The sequence below is a fragment of the Podarcis cretensis genome (assembly GCF_951804945.1).
Source record: "Podarcis cretensis genome assembly, chromosome: 12".
Classification (NCBI taxonomy): Eukaryota; Metazoa; Chordata; class Lepidosauria; order Squamata; family Lacertidae; genus Podarcis; species Podarcis cretensis.
Window position 1 is genome coordinate 15,023,830 of NC_137181.1, and position 22,610 is coordinate 15,046,439.

The 22,610-nt window shown below is 42.3% G+C and overlaps 1 protein-coding gene across 6 annotated transcripts in view; it reads right to left on the reverse strand.

Annotated features, from left to right (window-relative positions):
- The window catches only part of DIP2C (disco interacting protein 2 homolog C), a 301,056-nt gene that overhangs the window by 96,937 nt on the left and 181,509 nt on the right, over positions 1–22,610 (reverse strand). For all 6 annotated transcript variants that reach the window (XM_079996376.1, XM_079996372.1, XM_079996374.1 and 3 more), the window contains 3 exons: positions 15,316–15,426; positions 4,888–5,013; positions 2,991–3,200 (listed from right to left, as the gene is read on the reverse strand). In XM_079996376.1, coding sequence (XP_079852502.1) covers positions 2,991–3,200; positions 4,888–5,013; positions 15,316–15,426 — 447 coding nt within the window. The remainder of the gene's footprint in view (positions 1–2,990; positions 3,201–4,887; positions 5,014–15,315; positions 15,427–22,610) is intronic.

Consider the following 22,610-nt stretch of genomic DNA (forward strand, 5'->3'; position numbering starts at 1 on the left):
CTAGGGTCTCTACACTCTGGGGAACTATGAATTCAGGCATCGGTTTCTTGAGAATAACATCTTTCCCCCAACACCAACAAACATATACAAGAAAAGAAATAGCATGAGTTACTGTGCCAAGTCTAAAATTAACAGCATGCCACATTATTTTTATAAAGATATATTTAAATGCAACATTCAGACATTGTGACTAATGCAACCTTTCAGAAATGGGATGAAATTTAATTCGTCATAACTTCCTCCTGTACTCCGAGAGGAAGTCACAGAGGATTTCCAAATAGGGACAATCACCTGTAGAGAACCTAAGAGGCTCCTGAAAAATATTTTGGAGAGCAGAGGTGAGCTTCAAGTTGAGAGGTACATCGAAGGAATGCAGCGTTCACTTAAGAATGGGGGAAAGTTGCGAAGTAGAACAAGATTAATATCGTAGAGAGATTAATAGGGCAATCCTATACATACCCACTTAAAGGTATATCCCATTGTGCTCAGTTGTGCATACTCACAGGAAAATGTGCATAGGATTGCAGCCTAATAAGGACATTTGCCAATTGTCCAATACAATTAAGGACTTTTTAAAAAGGTTGCAAAAGGAAACACTTCAAATTAGGAAAATCCAAAATGTTTTTTGTTTGTTTCCAGCTCCTTATTTCAGTCCTCAGGCATGGCATTAGCTATTTCAGGTTTTCCTACACTACTTCTAGAAAGGCTACTTGCAAGCCTAACCATGTCATACTGAATTCACTGGAGCTTACAGCCAGGTGAGAGGGTTTAGGATTGCATCTTAAATTATTAGTCTTGGTTTCACTCTCTAGAATTAAGGGAGGGAGGGAGGACAATTCGTGCCCCTCTTCTCTTCCACAGAACATGAACTGTCTCTATGCTATGTAATGTTCGGTACATACAACACAAGAATGCCAAGCCAGGCACACTAAAGACCCAGGCTTACATATGGGAGGAGTAAACTCTGGAGAGTTGGTGTGGCTTGCTCCCAAGTAAGCATGCACAGGACTGAAGGCTTACGTTTTACAAGGGCCAAATGTAGGTATCAAATTAGCTGAACAGCTTGATGACCAAAGTAGGGGGAAGAGTCTTCCGGACTTCCCAGGAAAAAGAGAAGGAACAGAAGTTCAAGACGTAGCACTCAAAACACTGAAATATCATCCAGTTCGGTTCATACTAACTCTGTACCTTCCATGCCTAAATTAACTTTCACCTCTCTTCTTACAACTCAAACATAAAAGAGGAGGGGGCTCCTGCAGCTTTAATAGCTGTGTAGAAGAGGGGATTTCATTATGGCAAGCTAAGGTAAAGGTAAAGGTACCCCTGCCCGTACGGGCCAGTCTTGTCAGACTCTGTGCGCCCATCTCACTTAAGAGGCCGGGGGCCAGCGCTGTCCGGAGACACTTCCGGGTCACGTGGCCAGCGTGACATCGCTGCTCTGGCCAGAGCCAGAGCCAGAGCCGCACACGGAAACGCCGTTTACCTTCCCGCCGGTAAGCGGTCCCTATTTATCTACTTGCACTTTGACGTGCTTTCGAACTGCTAGGTTGGCAGGCGCTGGGACCGAGCAGCGGGAGCGCACCCCGCTGCAGGGATTCGAACCGCCGACCTTTCGATCGGCAAGTCCTAGGCGCTGAGGCTTTAACCCACAGCACCACCTGCGTCCCTGCGCCACCTGGCAAGCTACACCTGCCCAAATCCTCTCTTTTACACACTTATGGAAGCTGTAAGGGCCTTGTCGCCTTGTCTTCTTTTTCTCATATCCTAGTTAAAAGGGCTAAAAACAAAAAAAGGTCACTGAGAAAGCTTTTGTATTTTCAGAACCACCCCCATCGCTTCTTAGTGAAGCCTCAATACAAGGCGAAATTCTAGGCCACTTAAAGCTGTAACGGCTTAAGAGTAAGCCATATTTTAAGTAAATCACAGAAATGCATAGGACCAAATTCATAATGTATAGAACCAAATACAAATCATCAAGAATAAATTGCATTAGGTTGCACCCTCAGAGACCGTCGCTGACATCTCCCCCTTTATTACCTAAAGAGTAAATCCTATAGAAAAAAAGTGAGATTTACTTCCATGTAAACGTGTTTAGGCTGGAATGCTTACTTACAAGTAAATCTCGTGGGTATTGATGACACTTGCCTTTAATGAACTAGGTGCTGATTTGTAGGTCTAGCTCCGCTCAGATGATCACCCATGTACAGTCACAAATCTCAAGCAAGAGGGCAGAGTGGGATAGCCACTGGCACATCCTGCTCCTATCATTTGGTTATTTGAACAGACTATACAGATACAGGATTCTCCACATCAACACAAAACCTGCATTTGCAGGGGGCCCAACTGCAAGCAAAAAGCTTGTATGTTTGTATGGCCCATTCATGTGAACACACCTTACCATGCAGACGATGGAGCAGGATCTGCCACCCAGATCCCATTCTGCCCCTTCTATGCATGGTCATTCGACACGCTAGCCATGTGAACAGAATTTAAGAACATAAAAAGAAATCCTGCCACATTCCCCCCCCAAACATTCTCCATTACAATCTTGACTAAAACATCAGTCTGCTCACAGATACTTAATACCATGTGCTTGCTCAGAGAGAGAGAGAGAGAGAGAGAGAGAGAGAGAGAGAGAGAGAGATTCCCATGTTCACCCTTGAATATCCAGTATGAGGAAGTGTTCTGTGCAATCCAAAAGCATACAAACACCATGGTAAACCTTGCTTGGTCCTAAGAAAGTTATTATCTCACTTGTTCTCTGAATTCTGAAAGTGTATCATCCAATTAACACTACCAGAGGATTTTCTTTTTTTAAAAGAAAACAACAACAGAAGAGCTGATGGGGAACATACACAAAATGACTTTCACTTGTTTCAATAAATGGTAGAAAACATTTCAAAGAAATCCAGGACATTCTGAAGTCCAAAGGACATACACTGTACGTGCAGGGGGAAAGGAAAGAGAGATAAAACAGGAAGTAAACACACCTATATGCGTTTGCGCCATTACATCAGCTAGCCTATGTGCAGCGCCGCTGCCGCCACTTTGCGTTGAAGATGAAGATGTTGTAGACGTGGTAGAGCCATGGATGGCTTGGCTGATCCAGTGTTCCATATTTATACTCCCTTGGCTTGACGTTGGAGTTCCCTGTGAATCGCCCTGTACAGAGCCTTCGTCTTCTGAACCAGATGAGGTATCTAAGATTGCAAAAAGGTGACAAAAGCTTTAATGGGAAGACAATGAACAAGGAGACAAAGTGGCACAGTCTGAGGCACAGTAGTCCCCCCCCCCAAAAAAAAAAAACCGGTGATAAATTGAAAGCAGTAGTATAGACAGTTGAATTGAACATAGTCATAGTTTCATGCAACACGTTTCACTATGTGTTTTGTTAGAAGAAGACGAATACTGGAGAATTGACAGAGAGGAAGATCTGTCAAAATAAGGCTATGTTTACCCTTTTAGTCGACTGAAGCACAAGTGTTTATCTACCCAAGAAGTACACTTTACTTTCAAAAGTAGTCATATTTTTTGGGGGGCGGGCGGGCGGGCAGGGAGGCCACAAGGCTGGCCGAAGTAGAATTGGAGAGGGCTAACAGCAGCAAGAAAGGCAATGTTTGGGAGGGAACTTCACCCTTAAAGCCTCCCCTTTCAACTAAAAAGTTGTCATTTCAGCACAGTTTAAATGGAAAAACTGTGCAAATTAGTCTGGTGCTCAGGCGCTGAAGGCTTGGCAGAATGAAGATCCAGACCTATGCCCACAGACCTGGCTGCAGTTAAATCCCAATGAATTCAGTGAGATTTATGTTCATTCAACTTCTTGGCTACAAGGACATTTTAGTAAAGGTAAAGGGACCCCTGACCATTAGGTCCAGTCGTGGCCGAGTCTGGGGTTGCGGCACTCATCTCGCTTTATTAGCCGAGGGAGCCGGCGTACAGCTTCTGGGTCATGTGGCCAGCATGACTAAGCCGCTTCTGGAGAACAAGAGCAGCGCATGGAAACACCATTTACCTTCCCACCGGAGTGGTACCTATTTATCTACTTGCACTTTGATGTGCTTTCGAACTGCTAGGTTGGCAGGAGCAGGGAGTGAGCAACGGGAGCTGACCCCAGCGTGGGGATTTGAACCGCCGACCTTCTGATTGGCAAGTCCTAGGCTCTGTGATTTAATTCAAGGACATTTTTTACTTATGCCAAAAACACGATCCGTTGTTGTCCTGTAGGCCCTGTGCACCACAACAGAAGAGGCCCTTCTTTGAAATGATTTCCCTTGGAAGTGGGATTCAAAGCCATGCCCCATCTGTGCATCTTAATAGGTGGGGTTGCTCAGACGTGCACAAAAAGCCAGGTTGATTTGGGCTCCAACTATCGATATATTGTCCAAAACCAGTCTGAAGTCCATATTGTTTTTGACCTGGCAAAGCCTTTTAGGGGTGGGTAAAATATCGTCCAAAACCAAGTCCCTATCATAATTTTTGACCTGGCAATGCATTGCGAATCATGGTGTGTGTGCGCTTGCCATGCAAAAATCACAACATGGGAAAAACCATGAAGCCAGCCAGTGCCTCTGCACAGCAGGCGATATATTGCGATGTTGAAAACCAGATCTTGTCCAGCCCTAGCTCCAATCCTATACAAACATACTTGGAAGTTAGTCCCATTCATCACAAAACTACTTATTTACAAATAAACATGACCCTATCACACTGTTTCTAAGTGGGGCCGGAACTACTGCCAATCTGAGGCTGTCCCACAACCCTACTTTTAAAATGCATCCAATTGTGATACTATCATATTAAATTAATGCTAACTTGCAATTAGGAAACTGCTAAAAAAAAAAAAAGCTTTAAAATTTCACGTTAATGGATGTTGTGTTAGTTTCTTACCTGGAGGTGTGTAGGCGTCCATCGATGTTTGCACCACCAATGAACGTCGCTTGGATGGCATAGGCACTGCCATCTTCCTTTCTTTATGTTTTGCAAGAGCTGCCTGGACTGCTTCTGTATGAACATCTGGAATGAAAACCTAAATATCAGTTTGGAATGCCAGCAGGACACAGGCAACTTTGACCGTGTAAATTCCTTAGTCAGAGACATACTTATGCACCCTTCAAAACATTGCTTCACAAGTATTTGTTTTTCAGCTGTTCTTTTTAAAAAAATATGTACACATTTTTAAACTGTTTTTACATTTGTAATTGTTTATATATGCTTTACTGAACTGTATGTTGCTTCAAGATGCCTCACATCTTCATAAAGGAAATAACAATAATAATCAGGAGGAAGATGAGGAGAAACCCAATTTTGCAGGGGTTCTCAGAGAAATAAAGCAGGAAGGCATGTATTGGACTAATGCTAAAATGTGTTACAATAATACTAAAAACACACTTTGTGAAACAAGTTCCAGTGCTAAGAATGGTTTATTGTATGGAAAAAGCTGAGAGCTACAGTGCAGAGAACATGCTTTACACGTTGATTATAACCTTTTCAGTTTGATGTCTCTCTGGTTGCTAGTTGGCTGCTAGCTTCATTTGGTGGTTCTTCATTAGTTTTTTGCTATTATTTGGATTGGGTTTTTTAACTGTTTTATTGTTTTTAGTGTATTGTAAACTATTCTGAAGTCACTTTTTGTAATCTAAAGCAGTATACAAATCTAAGAAAGAAAGAGAGTTTGATCAGCAAATGCCGGAGCATAGTCATTCTCAACATATTTGCCTACAGAGCATCACTATATAGAAGGGATGAGGAAACTCTGGGGCTACAAATGCTTTCGGACTCCATTTCCCATGAGCCTCAGCCAACATGGTGAATGGTCAGGGATGATGGGAGTTGTAGTCCAGCAACATCTGGAGAGCTGCAGGTAAACCACCTCTACTATATAGGATTGGATTACTATATTGGATTACTGTCTCAACAAATCTTCAAACTCTACTCTATTAGAGCTCAAAGAAGTGATGTTCCTTTATGAGGGCTGCTCCTCTTTCTTCTGGCAAATTCACAAGTTAGTTTTTCCCACTATAAGCTTGTATTCCATTCCGAATTTCTGCCTGTCATGCAGCTGTTAAAGCACTGCCAGGGAGAAAAACAGGGGGTGTTAGCACTTCAGCCCCAAACTGCATAGTTTAACTTAGTCTGCCATCCAACTTGGAACTTATCTGGAAACAAAGCAAGACTAATCAGATGAAACATTGCATTTCAGACTTAATGCATTTTGTACTAGCAACAGAAACAGCCCAAGGATATCAGAGAAGCCACATCACTTGCTGATCTTAGAAATATATTTTGCCTTATTGAATTGCTTCATAAAATTCATGGGATTGGATAAAGATATAATTGTACTTAGCGGCCCACTGAAAGGTAGTGATGACTGACTTAAGACCCACTGATTTCAATGGATCTACTCAAAGTATGACTGTATCTGGGTCTAACCTATACATCCTTCGAGAAATAAAAGGGAGACTGGTTGGAAAGCATCTAAATGATTGAATTTTGAAGCCTGTGTTGGCTTTTATGCCATAAGTACAGGACACTTCTATAGTTGTATTAGCTAATAAAGGCTCAAAATTAGATCACAGCGAGTAGAATGCATTTGTGAAATAGCCTTTAAGATTATAGTCATGTTTCAGACAGACAAGCTCTCTTTGAAGACAAGTTGCTTTTGCTGAGAGACAGCAAGTGGGCAGGAATATGAAAAGAATAAGGTAAAACAGACATGGATTATGTTTTTTTGACACATAAACATGGATTAAGAAAAGTATTTGTATCTTGTTTGTTGTTTAAAGGATAAATTTTGAACCATCTTCACTGATGGAGGGTATGAAAGTATATTTCTAGTGTAATGCAACAATGATAAGGATACTAAGTTTACTGGGGAAATACCCCAATGAAAACAAAACAAAACAAAAGCGTTTCTGAATAAATATAGTGAGGGTGAGCTTATAAAAGCCAGGATGCTGAACATATTACTTGGAAATAAGATCAACTGAAAGCAACTGTACTTAACTGTCAAGAAGCTTGTCTGAAATTCAGTGAACCAGCCCAAGTTAGGAAACGCCACAAAACAGAAGCCGCAATACTTAGCATAATAATAATAATAATAATAATAATAATAATAATAATAATAATAATAATAATTTATTATTTATACCCTGCCCATCTGGCTGGGTCTCCCCAGCCACTCTGGGCGGCTGCCATAGAAAGCAAAAATACAATAAGATATCACACGTTAAAAACTTCCCTGAACAGGGCTGCCTTAAGATGTCTTCTGAATGTCAGGTAGTTGTTAATCGCTTTGACATCTGCTGGAAGGGTGTTCCACAGGGTGGGCGCCACTACCGAGAAGGCCCTCTGCCTGGTTCCCTGTAGCTTTACTTCTCGCAATGAGGGAACCGCCAGAAGGCCCTCGGCGCTAGACCTCAGCGTCCGGGCAGAATGATGGGGGTGGAGATGCTCCTTCAGGTATACTGGACCGAGGTAATATATTCAAGTAATATAAAATATTGGCTTTAACCGTTTATGCTCTCAGAAAAAGAGCTCAAGACCATTAATGCCAAGTTTCCAGACTACTTAAAGTACACTTCCACATACAGTTTTCCTTATCGCGTATTGAATTAATTGAAAAGAAGCCATGCCGTCTTCTAATATACAAAAGTGCAGCTTGCTCAGTCTCAGGGTCCTAAAAAACAGGGAAAGGGGAGCTTTTTCCAACTCTGAGACTTGAAACATTGCTAACAATCTGGACTGGACAATGAGAGAGAGAGAGAGAGAGAGAGAGAGAGAGAGAGAGAGCGCAAACACCGGGGGGGGGGGGGATCCAGTACAGTGGTACCTCAGGTTACATACACTTCAGGTTACATATGCTTCAGGTTATAGACTCTGCAACCCAGGAATAGTACCTCGGGTTAAGAACTTTGCTTCAGGATGAGAACAGAAATCGTGCTCCAGTGGCGCAGCAGCAGCGGGAGGCTCCATTAGCTAAAGTGGTGCTTCGGGTTAAGAACAGTTTCAGGTTAAGAATGGACCTCCAGAACGAATTAAGTACTTAATCCGAGACACCACTGTATTAGTGTAATATAGGGTTAGCATTTATTTTCAATTCCACATAGGTTAAATCAGGGTGTTAATACTCTACTCCACAGGTACTGTTCTGCAGAAGAATTCAGAATTATTATTTTTTTTATCAGCAAAGCATTCTGCACCACCAACATCTAACCCAAACACTTGTTTATTGGGAAGTCAAATAAAATTTTAATTACCGGTAATTCCTAGTAAATATGCTTAGACTCATGGCCTACAATGGCCTATTGAACAGGCAGATAATAATGTATCTGCTCATTTTATCCAATGTATGTCCTTATTAACTTTTAAAAAGGATTTCAGGGCATTCCTTTGAAGACAAACCTCTGACGTATAAACTGTTGTTTTATATCTGCTGCTACAGTTCAAATTGTATTTTCTCTGTTGCTCAGTTTGAACACAGAACAGCCGCTTTTCAGGGTGTCCCCCCCCCCCAGGTTCCTTTATATATTTTTAGAAATAGGGTTGCTATTGTTTTGTGAGGGTTTCTCTGCTTCTCCTACCTGCTTCTCTCTCTTCTTAAGAAAAGCCAGAATAGAAAAATATGATCCGCTAAATAAAACATAACCACTCTGCTGTATGCTAGCAGATATTACCCTTCCGTTTCCTTCCCTTTGATCTTCTTTCCCTTCTTGGTTGGTTGGCTCATACACTGGATTCAGTTTGTGCTTCTTGCTATTCTTAGAGAAGCAATATAAACAGTGCAAAATGAAGTGACAAGATTGGGAAGGCTAATTGCTTGACTTGCGCTGAGGATGTCTGCGCAAGATTCATTACTCAACCTGTCAAGCATTTATTCTAGGTGCCCTGATAATAAATAGTAAAAGGTAGGGATAAAGTAGATGTGGCTACTACTACTACTAAGCCAATGCTTTGCACAGTTTTATCCTCACAACAACCTGGAGAGGTGGATCACATGAGTAATAGTGAGCACCTCAAGATCACCAACAAGGCTTCATGGCTGTGCAGAGGTTTCAGCAAGATCTCCCTAGTTGACGTTCAGGGCTCTCTCTGTCCTTGAGGTCAGATTCTATGCATTCATGTAGAATGCAGGGGGGGGGGTCAGATTTCAAGAGCCAAAAAGGGAGTGTGGGTGTGTGGAAAAACTCTTCCCTGCATCCACTAATTAGCCCCTTCACCCATGAATGGCAGCCTCACTTGCTACTGGAACCCAGGTATGGGCTATACAGGAACAAGAAGATTCAGTTCCTCCAGCTCACATGTTTTTGCTCCTTAAACCAGACTCCCACTTCTTTCCATATGACTGCAGCAGATATGGGTTGAAACGCTGGGTCTGTCTCTGTAAATGTCTAGTTATTTTTAATTCTGTCCAACACAAAAACATTTCCCATTTTATTTAACGCTTTTGCTCGTTGGGGCAGCTTCACACCATCATTTATGTTACCAAAATTTCACTACGTGGTTGGCTTTGGCCACAGGCAGACTGCCGAATGCATGGAGAGATTATGAAGTGAGCTTGTGGTGATCAGAACTTCGGACAACAAAGGAGGGTAGTATTCTGCAGAGAATACAGGAAATGTGTCTCCTCATGTTCTACCAAAGCGATAGTCCATTCAAGGATGAGGTCCATATCACCTGCAATGTTTTGATGTTTTGCAAAAAGGGTGGTGTGTAAATTCTCTTCTAAATAAGTATTATTATCTTTCTCTCTCGTATCAAATCATATCACCTTGCAGTGCAGAGACTCGATTGCAATGAAGATTTCTGCAGTGGTTAATAAGGCAGTCACATTCCCACCTGCCTGTTTGCTTCCTAGTTCATCCATCTGCACCCCTTCCCCAAACCACCTGCAGTGGCAGCAAAGCTAGTTTCCAAACCTAACAACTCCTCTACTTCACTAAAGAAAATATAACTGGCTCAGAAGCATAAATAGCTTTATAACTTAATGATTCCTTGCAGGTTCTGCAACTTCCTAGATCCAGAGGAAACTGAACTTGCTCTCTTTAAGCAAGGAACGAGTCTTCCTGTCTCTTATTGCATACAATAAACAAGGCTTTCCCCTTTACAGAAAAGACTTCCATATCTTGGTAATTTCAGCACAGTTCTAGAGACACAGAAAAAAACCCTAATGCACTGTAGCCTGTAGTTGATTTATTACTTCCACCTTGGCTCACAGCACTGCATGCCTTTCTCAGTACAATCAAGTGTTACCTAGTAAATATTTAAAGTTTCCATGTTAGTAGGCCAAGATTCTTTCAACCTCCTTATGAAGCCTGCCGTGTGACTGCAAGGGAACGAGCCTATTCATCATATTGCTTGGGACTCCTATTCTTTTACTGCTTTAGCTAAAAAGTGTAAATTCATCCTGATTAATCTGGTGCAAACCAAATGTGGGACTTCTAAAGACATCAAGTTCAACCCTATGCATTTAACTAAATTATCTGTGATACATGTGTATCCTGTTTCTGCTTAAAGACCAGGCTAGAGAAAGATATTCATCTCATTTTACCTTTTCGACGCGGAAATCCTTCTCCTGCCAGTACTGTTGGCTTATTTCTAGGTCTGCCAGCCCCAATTTTTAGTTGATTAACCACCTGTCTTTTAACCAATTAAACGTAGACCACTTTGCACATTACCAAAAAACCCTCTATATCGATTCTCTTTTTCCTGAGATACTGAGGATGCGCATGTTAATTTACAATTTATTCGCTGTCTGAATGAAAGGCTGCCTGCAATATTTCTTCCTCTTTCCCTTACCACAGAAACACACCAGAATTAAAATGGGAGGTGGGGTAGAGAGACAAGCAAGTGTTTCCTTAACCCACATCGATCATGAGTGGTACTTAAAACTAGTCCCTATCAACTACATTACTAGTGTACGATCTGATGCGCCATTAATGGAGAACAGGGGATAAAAGGCCCCCACACAGGTGAATGATGGGGCAGGAAGGATGCTATAAGATGGCCTGGCTTACTCCTTCCCTCAACCCACCCCAGAGATAGCAGCTGTACAGTGAGGGCTAAACAGTGAAGTCCCTTCTTCCACATTGCTCACAGTTACGGACCGGCAGGGAGGCAAGGACTTGGCCTGCAGATCCCACCTGCAGATCCCACTTATGCTGGGGCCTAGGAAGCATAAATATATGGCTCGTTAGGGAGCCCAAGGCCTACATTCCATTGCGGATGACTTTGGGGGGGGGGCATCCACTTCCTCTCTCATACACACTGACATTTACAGACCTAAACACACTCTGTCACATTCATTCATTCCCTGCCCCCCTCCCCACAGCAATTAGGACTGAAAACTTCTCAATGCTAATTGCTCCAGGGGCAAGATGTTCATGGAAATTGCAGCAGGCAGGAAGGAGAGGGTTAACTCCTTCCCTCCCTCGCTACCAAGATTAGCCAAAAGTGGAAGGCTCCCCGCCCCGTTCCCCCCCCCCCCCCGGTTTAATTGCCCCACAGGGCAGGGGGGTGTGGCACGGGCCAGATGGGGAGGCCCCCACAGACCCCAGCTATCCTATGGGCTTGGGAAGGTTTACACACACACACACACACACACACACACACACACACACACAGACAGACACACACACAGACACACCATGCCCTATGAGAAATGGGAAGGGTCTCATGTTGTCATGGCAATACCTATCCTTACTGTACTCTCAGCAGAGCTGAGTCTGCACCCTGCGCTCCTCACACAGGTATCAGGGTTGCACCCTTAGCCGATTGCTCTTTTGATTAAGGCTTGCAGCCCTTTTCTACCTCTGCGTTATGTGTGCTTTATTTCTGCTCTGGGTATTCAGCTTTCAAAGAAGGCAGATATTGTTTGGGTGTCCCCCAGTTTGACAGCTGGCAAGAGCCTGATTTTTTTTCCCCCCATGGAGAAGCCTAACATTCAATTCTGTTCCCAAATACATTACCTGGAGAGAGAAGCAGCACACTGGCAGAGGATCATGCAACCACCTCCATATATCCGGCAGTGCTTTATAGCTATTTTAATATCCTATATTGCTTATAGAGAACTCATTCCCCCGAGTGCTAAATCCTTATGTAACAAGGACAGTACAGTCCACAAAGCGATTTTTTTGAAGGGTGAACAGAGTTTGGGGAAACCCCAAGGTTTGCAGAAATGCAGAAGATGTTAAAAGAGAAGGGGGAAGAGTAAAAACAGCCTAATTGAAGACTGAGCATGCTCAGTGGCCTCGTGTGTGTGTGTGTGTGTGTGTGTGTCTATCTCTATCATCTCTATCTCTATCTCTATCTCTATCTCTATCTCTATCTCTATCTCTATCTCTATCTCTATCTCTATCTCTTTCTCTATTATCTCTTTCTCTATAATCTCTATCTCTATCTCACCAAAGACTAGCTAGGCATCCCATGCTAACCATCTGGATTCTGGCTACTGACTTCAATTAAACTTACAAGACAGAATGTCCAAACAACCTATAAATGGTGATAGCTTCATCTTTGCAGGTGACGATAATACTAATATTTATTATTCATTAATGATGAATTTAGGCAAATTCATCCTCCAAATATAAGTAAGAATCTAATACATATTTGATTGTTATGGGTTCAGTGGAACCTTACTTGGCCCGCTGTCATTGCTTGCTAGAGAAATCGCGGGTGCGCTTAGTGAGAATTGCTGGGAATGCTCAGATTTTAGGTATTATGACTATATAATTAATTTTGGTGCCAAGTGTCTATTAGCAACAGGATAATGACACGTGCTAATTGGTAGTGACAGGTGATAAAGCAGTTAATGTGCTATGATCAAAGCAGCTGAATTATAGGATTTCTACCCTCTTGCATCTTCAGGGTCATTAGCCTACTGTTATCAAGTAGTGAGGTGACTGGCGGTGCCATGAAAATTGATAGGCTGATGCCATTAACAATCAGTCCCTGAGAAAAGGGGCCCACCCAGGGTACAGTCATTTATTTTGGATGTGGTTATTGGTTCTTCCTTTCTGGGGAGACATGCTGCTATGCCATGCATTCCTTTGCCTGGGCTGCCAACATTTTACCAGCCCAATTATATTGGGTCTGTGACTATGGTTTGAACTGCAGAGATCGATTTATCTCATTGCCAAGAAAAGCTCCACCTACTGATTTTTACAGAATAAGCTGCTGTAAAAGACACAGGAACAGAACCAGGCTGTTACTTCTGGTTAGTTGGCAACACTATATTATGCTTACTTTTGTGACAAAGAGTAGCAGTGCAATCCTATAGGTATCTGCAAGTCACACTGAGTTCAGTGGGGCTTACTCCCCCTATACCTTATAAGTGGGTATATGCCTGCAGGGCTGCAAACATATACCCACTCACTGAACCCAATGCGACCAACTTCTGAGAAAATTTGGAACTATAAAAGCTGCAAGTTCTGTAGTCCCTCTTTTGTCAACTGGCAAAAAACCGAAGGAACCAAAGCTTGAATCTGTGGAAAGAACAAGTGCCGTCGGAAGCCACAAACTAGAAATATCCTCTTTTGAGCTAAAAGAGCGCCAACACTCTCTTGACGTTTTCTCCCCAGCTTCAGAGTTTCAGGCTACAACTGTAAGAAGACTTGCTAGAGAGCAATATCTATAGAAACCAGTGGGGTTTTATTTCTGAGCAAATACGATTAAGATCGTGCAAGCCAACTCTGTCTTCCTATGTACGAAGCAGCAGCTTGTGTTGCGCTTTGATAACGAACTACCAGCTTTTGCTGCAAGGAGCCACTGAGCGTGGGAAACAGCCCTTGGAACTTTTGCTTGTGGGTGTCACAAGGCAGCAGCAGAGGCTCTGGGCCTGATATTTCAGCACAGGCCACTGATGTCATCCACTCAGAGCTGCATTGTTATCTACATAGCAGCTCTGCACCTACACAGAACTGAAGTAGCAAGCCTGGTGCTCTGCCACCTAATGACACTGTCACAAGATCCTCTACCCGTGCCTAACAATGCTCACTGGCAGAAAGTGGGAGTCTGCCAGCGAACTGCTGCATGTAGGAGTATCAAGCTCTACTAGTCCCCAGCCTCCCGTCTCTCTGCTGTCCCTGTTAAATCTGTACCCTTTCAGCCAAGATGGGCTGTGCTGCCCAAACATCAGAAGCAATGTTTCATCAACTTTACTCCTCCCTAAGGAAGGGAATTCTAACTCTGTGCAAGACTTTGCTACATTATGCAGGGGGTGGGTTAGATTAGATCTGGGCAGTGGGGAGCAGGGTAAGAGACAGATTAGGATCTACTGGTAGATTTCCAGGTGATCTGTGGTAGATTGCCACTACCTACCCATTGCTTAACTATAGCAACAGCAAAATTCTTTCCTACTTAAATGAGGCAGCTTAAGTGAAGAAAGGCAAACCAAACCTCTGTTCAGATCTCATCCTGGGGGGGGGGGAATCATCACCTTATAATGGGTTCATCAGACAACCTGGTCTTTAATTCTGTGTCTTTTGCACTTGGTTCTGATTGGTAGAACTTGGGTATAAAGGTAAAGGGATCCCTGACCATTAGGTCCAGTCGTGGCCAACTCTGGGGTTGTGGCGCTCATCTCGCTCTATAGGCCGAGGGAGGAGGCGTACAGCTTCTGGGTCATGTGGCCAGCATGACTAAGCTGCGAACCAGAACAGCGCACGGAAACGCCGTTTACCTTCCCGCCAGAGTAGTTCCTATTTATCTACTTGCACTTTGATGTGCTTTCGAACTGCTAGGTTGGCAGGAGCAGGGACTGAGCAATGGAAGCTCACCCCGTTGCGGGGATTCGAACCGCCAACCTTCTGATTGGCAAGCCCAAGAGGCTCAGTGGTTTAACCCACAGCGCCACCCGTGTCCCTTAGAACTTGGATAGGACTTTGAAAAAACAAAGTAGATCCAGCAAGTTGGAAGCCCACCTTGGATGGGAAGACCTCCACAGTCCCTTCCATGGTTCTATGGTTCTACATGCTCTGCGTGCAAAAGCTTCCAGGTTAAGACTTGGCATCACAAGATAAAAAATTACCAAGTAGGTGGGAAAGAAGAATGTCTACATACTAGATAGAGACTGATAGTTCTATGCATGCAACAGCAACAACACCATGAAAAAGGCTGCTTTCTGCTTATGTGCTATGCAATGATGTAATCTGGGAATCTTGGGATTTAGGGGGCAAATAAAATGGGAAGAAAAATATGTATGCACTTATTCCCCCCCCCCCCCAAGCAGTGGTTAAATATTAATATGGTTAACACAATGCCGATTTATTTAAGCAGAGACGCTCTTTCTCAGCCTGACACTTCTGCAGTTTTCCCACATACCTGACCGATAGCGCTCATCACGTGACCCTGAGGACCTGCGTCGGTGGTATCGAGAGGAGGAGGAAGGGGTAACGGGAGTTCGGCGTTCTTGTGGCAGTGCCTGATCCACGCCTGCATTTGGGGGAGGAAGAGGGGGGAAATTAGACTTTGTTGCATTACGTACACTTTATTTTTATTAACAGCCTGCCCAGCAGGAAGGACTGTGCAAATCAGACAAAGAACTATTATGTTATTATTATTTTATAATACTATTGATACTTGATGTTTTCAGTACTAGGATTTAGGTACATGGACGCAGCCCCTGAAATTCATCTACTTTGATCAGCTGCAGTTGTTTATTTTTATTTATATATAAAAAAATTACATACTACTACCCATTTTTTTAAAAAAAAATCATAGCAGTTTACAACAGTTATACATTGTGGCAGAACGATCGTATCCCAACTCTGGAGGTCATATTTTATTTGGTGTACACAGGCAGAGATCTGACGTATGACACAGGGAGAATTATGCTAGAGGGACCCCCCAAAAAAATATAAAGAGTGCATGTGCAACCTGTTGGTGCAAAGGTTCAAGTGCAATGTAAAATTTTCCAAGTGCCAGAGTAAGTTGCAGTATTGAGCCAAAACACCCAAGATGATGCAATAACTCAGGAGACTGAAACTATTTGGGCATCATCCCTAAAGCAATGCTTTTGTTTGTAACAGATGTTGGATAGAGAAGGAACCTAGCAAGATCAGAATGGGAGAACAGCTGTTGTGAGGTGCAACCCTCAAGAGAACTGAGGACCCTAACTTAGCCTGGTGCAACACATGCAGATTAACTGAAAATCACAATACAATATATAAAGTCTTATGTGCCAAACAGACCAATGAGCTTGCAAGCTACCTGTGGCGGTGCAAGAGTCGTTGAGAAGCCACTGCCAATACTGGGCTATATGAGGAGTAGCCACTGTAGTGACCTCCAGAAGTTATTAGACACCCACCAACCTCAGCCTACATGGCAAAGGCTCACAGGTGATGGAAACTGTAGTCTAACAACATCTGGAGTGCAACCTGTTGGCTGTCCCTCAGATAGATGAATGAATAATCTGACTTGGTAAAATGCATTTTCCTATGATTACACTGCTGGTGTGAGATTGTCTTGGGCTGCAGTAGCAGTAAATTTCCACAGGATTGGGTGGCAAATCAAACAAATCACCAGTGCATGGAGACATCATCACCGAGCTTTTCCAAAACAAGAACTCCCCAGCTCTTTAGCTCAGCGACCCCCATCTGCTATCTCCAGATGTTACTGCCTCCCATTCGTTGATGGAAGACGGTTCTATATACAGGACCTACAAAGAGACTTCATCCAGAATATTTGATGTCTTGCACAGCGGCATTTGAGGAGAGACAACATTAAGGGCATGTGTTGTAGTAAGCAGGGTACAAAACACGTGGGATGCACACCACCCTGGCAAAGAGTTAAAAATAAATACTAGCTAATTGAAATAATCAGCTGAGCAGCTCTTTCCAAACAGCATCATGTGGCTGTGCTAGGAGCAGGCGACAGCTCTATTTTCGGTCGACAAATTAGATACTATGGCGATATGAACCACAGGGGACAAAAAAAGCAACTCCGGTTATTGAAATGTAGGTAGTCCATGCCGGCCATGGTGAAAAAAGGGACTCTTCTAATACCCCAGTTGCACACCAAAGTATACCGCCTGAGTGCTACACCCCAACCTACTGTGAATTGCTGAAAACTTATCACTTGCTGCGGATATATATATATATGATTTATAAGTAAAGGGGGTGTTAGTCCTTCTGCTTAAAGGCATACGGCATACTATGCATTTTTAAATATTATACACTGGTGGGAAGGAACATACTCAGTGGTAGAATACCTGCCTTGCATGCAGAAGGACTTAGGTTCAGTCCCTGGCATCTCTAGGGATGAAACCTGGAGCCGCTACCAGTCAATGTAGACATTACTGAGCTATATGGACCCAACAGTCTGACTCAGTATAAAGCAGCTTCCTATGTTGCTAACTGAGGTGGTGGACTTGTAACCAGGAGCTCACAGTTCTGCGTCATTGACCCAGCATCCTCTGAAAGTGTCCCTATTTTCAACTGTGAAATACTGGAGGTGCTGTCAGTTGTTGTTGTTTAGTCGTTTAGTCGTGTCCGACTCTCCGTGACCCCATGGACCAGAGCACGCCAGGCACTCCTGTCTTCCACTGCCTCCCGCAGCTTGGTCAAACTCATGCTGGTAGCTTCGAGAACACTATCCAACCATCTCGTCCTCTGTCGTCCCCTTCTCCTTGTGCCCTCCATCTTTCCCAACATCAGGGGCTTTTCCAGGGAGTCTTCTCTTCTCATGAGGTGGCCAAAGTGTTGGAGCCTCTGTCCTTTGAGTGAGCACTTGGGGCTGATTTCCTTAAAAATGGGTAGGTTTGTTCTTCTTGCAGTCCATGAGACTCTCAAGAGTCTCCTCCAACACCATAATTCAAAGGCATCAATTATTTGGCGATCAGCCTTCTTTAAGGTCCAGCTCTCACTTCCATACATCACTACTGGGAAAACCATAGCTTTAACTATAGCTTTTAACTATATATGCTGTCAGTAGTACCAAACAAAATTGCAGGCAAACTTTTCTCCTTTGCATGCCAACATTCCTGTAAAACTGCATCTACAAAAATTAGTTCGATAAACATTCTTATTCTCGTTGGAATTGGTTCTTCTTCCTGTGTGCTTTTCTTTTAGTGGTCAGCATTTGGTTTTTGGTTTTTTCAAAAGAGTGTCCACACGCAAACATTTCTCTGGCTTATAGCTCTAAAATGGGAAACGTCTAATTCAATTTGCTGCCGTTATTAAAGGTAAAAATAGGACGCTGGATTCAAAAGCTCCTTTCTACATTCCCGCCTCCCCCCCCCCCAAATAGGAGATATAAATATCGCTTCATGGCTTGTCCCTGATTTTTCCTTCAAACAATGGAATTGGAATGCAAACTACTATTAGGCACTCAGCAGGGCAAGTCAGAGCCAACGCAAGGAAGGAAGAAAAAAAAAGAAGTCTAAATTTCTCCGCCCAGGGTAATACAGAGCACAAAAACATGAAGCCTTCAGGATGCAGACAGAGACACAAAACCACTGCAGAATATTAAATGCCAAGAAGTCAGTGGAGTGTTGCTGTCAACAACAAGGCGGTGTTGAGGGAGGCATCGCTCACCTGCCTGGCACCGCGAATGCTGCAACCTGCTAAATTACATGGATGAGGTTTACAAAAGCAATATATTCTTATTTACAGGGCCAGGCAATACATGGAATGTAAGGGCAACCTATGGACACAGAGGGCTTCTACCTGATATGATCTGTACAGGAGGCCCTACATGTCAGGCTCTGTTTACATGGAGGAAAGGGAAAGCCTAGCAGGCGTTTGAGGAGCGAGTGTGTGCGAGAGTGGGGAGGACTTTCATTCCCCCCCACAGAGGACTACATTCTGCAAAGTCATGCAGCGATATCTCACTGGATCCTCTCCTGCTCTGTTTTCCATAGATCTCACCATGGTGGGAGCAAAGCTAAGAAGGAACAAAGCAGGATCTCTCTCAGTGAGGACAGGAGATGGTGCATCTTGAAGCTCTGTTAATCTGAGCAAACTGTGCTTGCTTGATATTTAGATGTCAGGGGGGTGTACTTTTAAAATAGGATCAAAATGACTAAAATGAACGTACTGTATACATAAATAAATGCACATATTTAGCTTTGCACTTTGTATTGTGTCCAGAGTGAGACAATGCAAAAGGAATCCTATCCTGAATGCTCTCTAATTTTGTTCCCCTTTGTCCATCTAAAAGCAACCTCAAAGGTGGACAAGAATAGACCAAATATGGACAACTAGAAGGCTGGCACCTATGATTAGAAAAGTGGAAATCTGCCCAAAAACTTGCTCCGACCATAACGCTATGAAAATGGAATTAAGACTTACTCCAATCGGCTCCTTTAGATGGAAAATGAATGACACCCTATTAAGAGATCAGGAGATTGTGAAGAAGGCCCAAAAAACCTTGAAAGATTATTTTGAAATAAATTTGAATACTACGGTGGAAAGGAGAACAATCTGGGATGCAAGCAAAGCAGTTATGAGAGGGTTTCTGATACAACAGAACACGATAAAGAAAAGAATCTGGAATGGGAAAAAAGATAAGATTTTAGAGAAGATAAGAGATGGAGAGAAAAAGTTGAGATCTAAGCCAAAATCGAAGGAGATCTTGAGAGAAATTAAATTTTACCAAGCACAGTACGCGAAATTGATAAATCAAGAAATTGAGTGGAAAATTAAACAAATGAAACAAAGATCATTTGAATCAGCTAACAAGTGTGGGAAACTATTAGCATGGCAATTGAAAAAGAGACAAAAATTGAATACAGTCACCAATCTAGAGATTGAAGGGAAAGATATCCAGAAACCCGAAGAAATTAGGAAGTGTTTCCAGAGATATTTCAAAAAGCTCTATACTCAAGGGCCACAAGAGGAGAAGGAGATAGACCAATTTTTGAAAACAAATGGTTTATCAAAACTTGCCCAGGAAAAGAGAACAATCCTGAATCATAAAATAACACAACAAGAAATAGAGGGTGCCATCCAGAACATGCAACTAGGCAAATCTCCAGGTCCGGATGGGCTTACCTCCAAGTATTATAAGATATTGAAAGATTATTTGATACAACCATTAATGGAGGTATGCAATCAGATTTTGGAGGGGAAGAAGGCACCGGAATCGTGGAAAGAAGCCTTCATCACATTGATCCCTAAAGTGGAAACTGAAAAGACTCAACTTAAGAACTACCATCCCATCTCACTCCTAAATGTGGATTACAAAATTTTTGCAGATATTTTGGCAAGTAGATTTAAAAAAGTATTAAATGAAGTAATTCACAAGGACCAGGCAGGCTTTCTCCCAGGAAGACATTTGTCTGATAATACTAGGAATATTATTGATATTTTGGAACTTTTGCAAACCAACATTAATACAAAATCAGTGTTAATCTTTGTTGATGCAGAGAAGGCCTTTGATAACATTTCTTGGAGGTTTATGAAGAAAAATTTGGAAGGGATGGGAGTGGGACGGGGGTTTGAAAATGGAATAGAGGCAATTTATTCAGAGCAGAAAGCTAAACTGATAGTAAACAATGTGGTGACAGAAGAATTTAAAATTGAAAAAGGAACACGACAAGGTTGCCCCCTATCCCCTCTGTTATTTATTTCTGTTCTGGAGGTGCTTTTGAACATGATTAGGGAAGACCGGTTGGTACAAGGAATACAGGTCGGAGTGAAACAATTTAAATTGAAAGCTTTTGCAGATGATTTGGTTTTAACACTACAGGAGCTAGAATCTAGTACGAAGAGAGTGTTAGAATTAATTTATGAATTTGGTCGGGTAGCGGGGTTCAAACTGAACAAGCAAAAAACCAAGGTTTTGGAGAAAAATCTGACACCTTTGGAAATAGATGGGTTTCAGAAAGAGACAGAGTTAAATGTTGTTAAAAAGGTAAAATACCTAGGGGTAAACTTGTCTGCCAAAAATTTGAATCTATTTAAAGATAATTATGAAAAATGCTGGTCAGAAATTAAGAAAGATTTAGAGATCTGGTCAAGATTGAAACTTTCCTTGTTGGGTCGAATTGCAGCTATAAAGATGAATGTATTGCCGAAGATGTTATTTTTGTTTCAGACCCTACAGATCGTGGACAGAGTGGAGTGTTTTGGGAAGTGGCAGAAAGATATTTCTAGGTTTGTCTGGCAGGGCAAAAAGCCCCGAATAAAATTTAAAATATTAACGGATGCAAAAGAGAGAGGGGGGTTTGCCCTGCCAGATTTAAGGTTATATTATGAAGCTGCGGCTTTCTGCTGGATGAAAGATTGGTTACTCCTTGAGAACACTGACGTCCTAGATCTGGAAGGGTATAATAATGTTTTTGGATGACATGCATATTTGTGGTACGATAAGGTAAAGGTTCATAAAATGTTTAAAAACCATATTGTCAGGAAAGCTATATTTATGGTCTGGACAAAATACAAAGACTTATTGGAAGGTAAGACCCCGAGGTGGTTATCACCAGCGGAGGCCAAGGTTCGAAAAAAAACCCAATATGGAGGCCGGATGGCCGAAATACTGGGAAATAATAGAAAAAATTGGAGATAATTGGAGGCTGCGGAGCTTTGAAAAATTAAAGAATAGGGTGCAAGACTGGTTTCATTATGCTCAAATTCAAGAGGTTTTTAAGTCAGACAAAAAAATAGGATTCCAGGTGGAAAAATCGAAATTAGAGACAGAACTGTTAGAACCTAAGATCAAGGCGCTTTCGAGAATGTATAACTTGCTGCTTAAATGGAACACCCAGGATGAGATAGTCAAATCAGCCATGATAAAATGGGCTCAGGATATTGGGTACAACATTATGTTAGAAGACTGGGAAAGGTTATGGACCACTGGAATGAAATTCACGGCATGTAATGCCCTGAAGGAAAATATTATGAAAATGATATATAGGTGGTACATGACCCCAGTCAAACTTGCAAAAATATATCATCGGTCTGATAATAAATGTTGGAAATGTAAGGAGGCTGAAGGGACATTCTTTCATCTCTGGTGGACTTGTCCAAAAGTGAAGGCCTTCTGGGAAATGATCTATAATGAGTTAAAAAAGGTGTTTAGATACACCTTCCCTAAGAAACCAGAGGCCTTCCTCCTGGGCATTGTGGACCAAAAGGTGTTAAAGAAGGATAGAACTTTTTTTATGTATGCAACTACAGCAGCAAGAATACTCATTGCAAAATATTGGAAGATACAAGACCTTCCCACGCTGTAAGAGTGGCAGACGCAGTTGATGGACTATATGGAACTGGCTGAAATGACTGGCAGAATCCGAGATCTGGGAGAAGAGACAATGGAAGAGGACTGGAAGAAATTTAAGGACTATTTACAAAAACATTATAAGTTGTATGAATGTTAAGAATCTGCATGACTTGGAAATTTTAGCTCCTGCAATTAGATTAGGAAAATAGAAAGTTAAGTTATAAGTAAGAAAAAGTTGAAATTTAAAGTTATTTTATGTATTATCTTAAGGTATAAATATTTGACAAAAGGTACTTTAAATTTAGCAGTAAAACACTCTGAAAGATATAAATAAGATACGAAACAAGGTAATAATTTGCTGATATGTTTATTGTAAAGAACGCAGGGTGAGGGAGATGTGGGGAAGTCCAGTTAGTAACTTAAAAATGTATTTTGAAAGTTGGATTGTTTTTCTT